At 44.6% G+C, this 5,740-nt stretch overlaps 1 protein-coding gene across 1 annotated transcript; it reads left to right on the top strand.

The window, feature by feature from the left end:
• Positions 1 to 3,796: 3,796 nt before the first annotated feature.
• BOU (Mitochondrial substrate carrier family protein) lies at positions 3,797 to 5,242 on the top strand. Its single transcript, XM_087371709.1, has one exon. It carries the CDS (start codon positions 3,986 to 3,988, stop codon positions 4,922 to 4,924), a length of 939 nt encoding a protein of 312 aa, XP_087227835.1. The 5' UTR covers positions 3,797 to 3,985; the 3' UTR covers positions 4,925 to 5,242.
• The last annotated feature ends 498 nt before the right edge of the window (positions 5,243 to 5,740 follow it).

Below are 5,740 nucleotides of genomic sequence, written 5' to 3' on the forward strand. Positions count from 1 at the left end.
GATTGCACTCTTCTAGAGCATGTGCATGGCCAAGTCTCAAAATGGACTCTTGCGCTATTCTTGCCTTCTGTTCCCATAGACTATGTGGATTTGGCATTGCTAGTATTTTTATTGTGCTTGGACCCACTCATAGGCACACTTTTGGCTTGGAAGAATGCTATATGCACCCACTTTCACAAAAATATTCAAGTTTGTTCAAGGTTGAGGTTGGTTTCTTCATGTGAGTTGCTTCTTCAGGTGGTTTTTGCAATTGTATCAAAGTGGTATAGAATTTACTGAACCAAACTTTACCCAAAAAAATTAATATGATAAAGCACTTCTTCAACACTTGATCCCTTGAGTTTGATCAATTCAGTTAACTTCCATCATTTCAATCCATAAGTTACACTCTTTGCAAAAAAATCAAACTTTGCAAAGTGAATTGTAACCACTTAGACTTGTCCTTGTAGGTTAGAGAGACATTTGGAATTTTTTACAAGGACTTTCATGTTCTCTCATTTTTTTAAGAATAGGAGGTTTAGAGCACTACATTGACACCATGTTGATTTTCTAGATGAGAAAAAGTAAAGGAATCCTAGGCTTTGAATAATATTATTATGCAATAGATGTTCCTAATCGCTCCTCACTCAAAAACTATCAATTCGCATCTCCTAATTGCTCCTCCGCTCTTTTTAATTAATTAGTGTGAATCGTATCATGATTCGCCCCCCTTAAAACCCAATTAACCTATCTTATCATGTGTTAATAATCCTCGATTAATTGCATCTCCCCTCTTGCGTCTCCCCTTTGTCTCACTGCCTCACCACCTTCTCCTCCTCCGTCACCCCTCCATCGCCCCTCTATGTCTGCCCTCTTTCTCCCTCTATCTCCACTTCCTTCACTCCTGTGTCTCCACTCTTCCTCCCTCTACCCACAACAACTCTCCCCACTCCTCTCCGCACCTCTTTCTCCACTATTCCTCCCACACCCCTCTCCCACTCTCCCACTCTTCCTCCCTCTCCCCACTGGGTGCTCTCTCTCTCTCTCTCTCTCTCTCTCTCTCTCCTTCTTTGCTCTCCCACTTTCACTACCTCCCCTCTATATAATTGCATAGGGGCTAGCTTGGGGCAACCTGAAACGTTCTAGAATGAAGGTTTTGGAGCACGAATCTCTTAGTTCTTCGTACATTACCTTAATCTCGTGTCTCTTAATTTTGATGCCTACCTTAGCTTAATTCTTTTGATCTCCCCGCTAGCAATCAATTAATGCTTGTTTTTATCGACTGGGGGGCCTATTCGCTCCTCGCTCAAAACTATTAATTAATTTCTTATGCTCCTCGCACGCTCGTGGAACTAACCTATGCGAGGAGGGACAAATTATTTGTCCCTTACTCTCATCGCTCTGCGAGTACTCTCTCTCTCTCCCTCTTCCACCTCCCCCTCCCTCACCCCACAGCCCCACTCTAGTCCTTTATAGCTTGCGAGAGAGAGCCTTTAGAGCTTGCAAGAGGTGGTTGAAGGAAGCATCTGGAAGGCTGCACAAATTTCACAGTTATTTTTTTTGCAATTCGTGCTAGGTCAAATCCCTTAGGATTAATCTGACTAATCGAGCCCACTTCGCATGCCGCCCTCCCCTCCACACCAACTAATTAATTAATAGGTGCTTTTAATTGACTGGGGGCCCCTATTATGCTGCAATAGATGTTCCTCCCTCGCATTTCACTCATTAGTTCAACATGCTCCTCCCTAACAATGGCAAAATGTAGCCAATTATTCTGATTTGCATGTATTTTTAGATTTTAGTCACCTGCATTTTAGAGTACGAGGGAGCATTGACAGCTGCGAAGAGGGCATAAGTGTAAACAAATGTGAGTTGAACACAATGTCCAAAGAGTGTGGCTCTACTATTCATTGGGTATTTATACATCAACCTTGCAACTATTGTAGTTGCACATCAAAAAGCAAATGGTGCATCCTAGGTGAGATTTTCTAGGAAGCACATGCTACATGATAGAATTTTGTAAGTTTCGGTCTACTTAATATACAATAATATTTTACATTGCATTTCAAGACTATTCTTTTGAAGATTTACCCAAACTAGGCAATACCCTAAAACTCCATTTCCCTTACATGACAAGCTATGTTAGTCCTAGGAACTCTACAAATATTTAAATATGATTGCGAGTGGTGCTTTTTTGGCAAAGCTAATAACTATAATACAAAATTAAAAAAGGAAAACTAGAAAACATTTTATGACACAATGTCCATAAATAGCCTCGCATGTCAGTAATAAGAAATTCTAGAGAGCTCAACTAGCAATTTGATAGCACATTGTTATTGGGGGGGATTGGCAACTTTAGAAAAGACAAGCTTTATGGATATTCAAGTTGCTATGATTCGTGAGGTACACAAAGGGATTTCCTACTAGGCATTCATGGGATTCTTCAAGCGTTTTGAACCTTTGCACAACCTCAAAGTCACACATATGTGTCCTTTTCTCTCATGGCCTACAAATTAGTGAACCCTCAACTATGAACCCTCAGCCATCACAAGGTGCGGTGTGCTTTTTATGGGAGGAAAATAAAACAAACAAACATGTTGCTCTTCTAAAATACTTTTACAATGGGACACTTATAGCTTTAAAAAAAAAAAAACATGCCAGTAAAGGGTGGTCAACCCAAAAAAGATGTTCAAAGAAGTGAATAGAGATAGCTTTACCTAGTCACAAGATGGAAATGTGACAAGCTTGTTCTTATCGATATTATCTTACATTTTTGAGAGAGTTTCAATGCTTTCTTCTCCTTGTTTGTAGTGAATTGATCTTTTAGGACTACATGTGCTCTTCTATCTCTTTTTGTTATGTATGGATCTTTATCATGGAACACAATGATTTCATTATTGAGTGGTGGAAATATGATTTGTAAGGCATGCTTGTTAGCAATCCTATGGTGGAAAGGAAAATTGGGGATATGTTGTGTGTTGAGAGAGAGAGAGAGAGAGAGAGAGAGAGAGAGAGAGAGAGAGAGAGAGAGAGAGAGAGAGAGATGGCCCACTCAACCCCTCAAATGACAAGCATGTTCATTGTGAGAACCTAATTGAGACAAATTGACAATGCGAATTGTGGTTGGAACTAATGATAGGTAGTTGTGGTTGGAACTCATGATAGGCAGTGCACCACCACCCATGGTAGGTATTGCTGTTGGGATTGCGCCTGCTGACCTTACTCAACCTACACACCCATGGATGTGCGTGAGTGTATATTCACTCCAAGAAGCTATTGACAATGCGAATTATGGTTGGAACTAATGATGGGTGAAGCAGCACTACCCATGGTAGGTACTGATGTTGGGATTAGACCTGATGACCTTACGCAATCTAAACACCCAAGAATACGTCTAGGTGCATGAAGATGAGCAAGTCTGCAAGTGTGGAGAGAGAGAGCCTGAGGACGGGGAAAGAGCTAGCATGCATGTGTGGAGAGAAAGAGCTTGGGATAATGGGAGGGGATGTAGCCAAGAGAGAATGTATGGAGGGAGGGGGGCCTAGCCTACAAGGGCAAAGTGAGTGGTGCATAAATAAAGGCCCGGATGACGTGCAGCGTACAAGGGCAAAGTGAGTGGTGCACAAATAAAGGCTCGAATGACGTGTCAGGGCAACGCTGGCAGCCACGTAGGCAAGGGAGAACCTTTTGGGACAGCGTGGCGAGGTCGGGGGATTAGGGGTGTTAATAAAGGTAATTAGGAGATGATTAGTACTAATAAGGAGCTTAATATCGTCGTCTTCTTCGTCTTCTCTCTTATAGTTCTTTTTGGCTACGGTTGAAGCTTGAGGTCCGCCATAGCCAGAGCTTCAGAAAGCTTGGCACCGCCATAGCCGGAGCTTCATCAAGATTCACCTCTGGCAAGATTACACCTCTCGCAAGATAGCTTCCACCATAGCTGCAATTTTCATCGCCATAGCCACTCTTCGTCTCGCTTAGAACGCTCTCCTTCTCCTCCGCCATCGCCATGGCTGACGCTGCCAAAGATCTCACCGCAGGCACCATCGGTGGCGTTGCCCAGCTCCTCGTCGGCCACCCCTTCGACACCATCAAAGTCAAGCTCCAGAGCCAGCCCGCCCCTTCCCCTGGATGCCCTCCCAAATACTCTGGCGCCATCGATGCCGTCAAGCAGACCCTCGCCAATGAAGGCCCTCGTGGCCTCTACAAGGGCATGGGCGCTCCCCTAGCTACCGTCGCTGCTTTCAATGCCGTGCTCTTCACTGCCCGGGGGCAGATGGAGGCCTACCTTCGAAGCGAGCCCGGCTCCCCCCTCACGATTTCGCAGCAGTTCGTCTGTGGTGCTGGAGCCGGTGTGGCGGTGTCCTTCCTCGCCTGCCCGACCGAGCTTATCAAGTGCAGATTGCAGGCTCAGAGTGTCCTCGCAGCTGCAGATGTCCCAGCCTTCGCCACCGCCGGTACCACAGGTGGATCCACGACTGCTTCCATTAAGACTGTCAAATACAACGGCCCCCTCGATGTGGGAAGACATGTGCTGCGATCCGAAGGCGGGATCGTAGGCCTTTTCAGGGGTCTTACACCGACGCTGTTGAGGGAAGTGCCTGGGAATGCGGTTATGTTTGGTGTATACGAAGCGACGAAGCAGTTCATAGCAGGCGGCCAAGACACTTCGAGTTTGGGAAGAGGGGCACTGCTTAGCGCTGGGGGTCTTGCAGGAGCGAGTTTCTGGCTGTCGGTGTACCCAACGGATGTTATCAAGAGTGTGATACAGGTTGACGATCGCGCAAATCCAAAGTATTCAGGGACTGTAGATGCTTTCAAGAAGGTGTATAAGTCGGAGGGTGTCAAGGGTCTCTACAAAGGATTCGGTCCTGCCATGGCTCGAAGCGTTCCTGCTAATGCCGCATGCTTCCTGGCATATGAGATAGTGAGGTCTAGTCTTGATTGAACGATGGTGAAGGTTTTGAAGCTCTGCAAAATGCCAAGCTTGGAGCTCTTGATTCTGGGAGCTGATTTTTTGGTTTCTACGTACAATCTCGTGGCTTGTTCACTGCCAGTTGCAAAGAATCGAGGCGCAATTATCCTCCATTGCTGCGCCAGGTGCCAATCCCGCGATTTAAGACACAGGGTTTCCAGCTGCCGTTCTATCATGATGTAGAAGATTCTACACCAAAGAGGTTTAGGCAACTGTCTCAGTCCTCTCTGTAACCAATTATATCGGTGATTTGTATCGGAAAATTTCACAAGATTTGCAGTCATTTTATCACTTGATCCATTTGTAACAGAATCTGATCATTGATGGTGCTTTCTCAATTAATACTGTGTAATTTTCTCTTCGTGTCGCACCTTTCCTGAGAAGATATGTACTGACTGGTTCAATGCGGAATTTCTTTTGCTAAGGTCGAGTAGGGCTTGAATGTACACGGGTGCACTATGAATTCGAGGTTGCAATAGAATGGTTTCTACTGAATGAATCTATGCGGAATTTCGTCTGCTAAGCTCCAGTAGGGCTTGAATGTACAGAGGTTGCAATAGAATGATCTATACTGAACAAATCAACGCTGCCTTTCTTTGTACAAAAATCATATCATCTACCTTTGAACCAGTTGTGAAAAATCATATGAACAAAAATCATATCATCCACCTTTGAATCAGTAGACAATGTGACTTCAGGGCTTTATGTCTGTACATGAAATCCGCCGGTTTGTCACAATAAATGGTGATTCTGCAAGACGTAGGAGCTACATGTTATAGGTGCTTGTTA

The sequence above is a fragment of the Dipteris shenzhenensis genome, chromosome 33, assembly GCF_047967505.1.
Source record: "Dipteris shenzhenensis isolate YYH24624 ecotype China chromosome 33, Dip_SZ_1.0, whole genome shotgun sequence".
NCBI lineage: Eukaryota > Viridiplantae > Streptophyta > Polypodiopsida > Gleicheniales > Dipteridaceae > Dipteris > Dipteris shenzhenensis.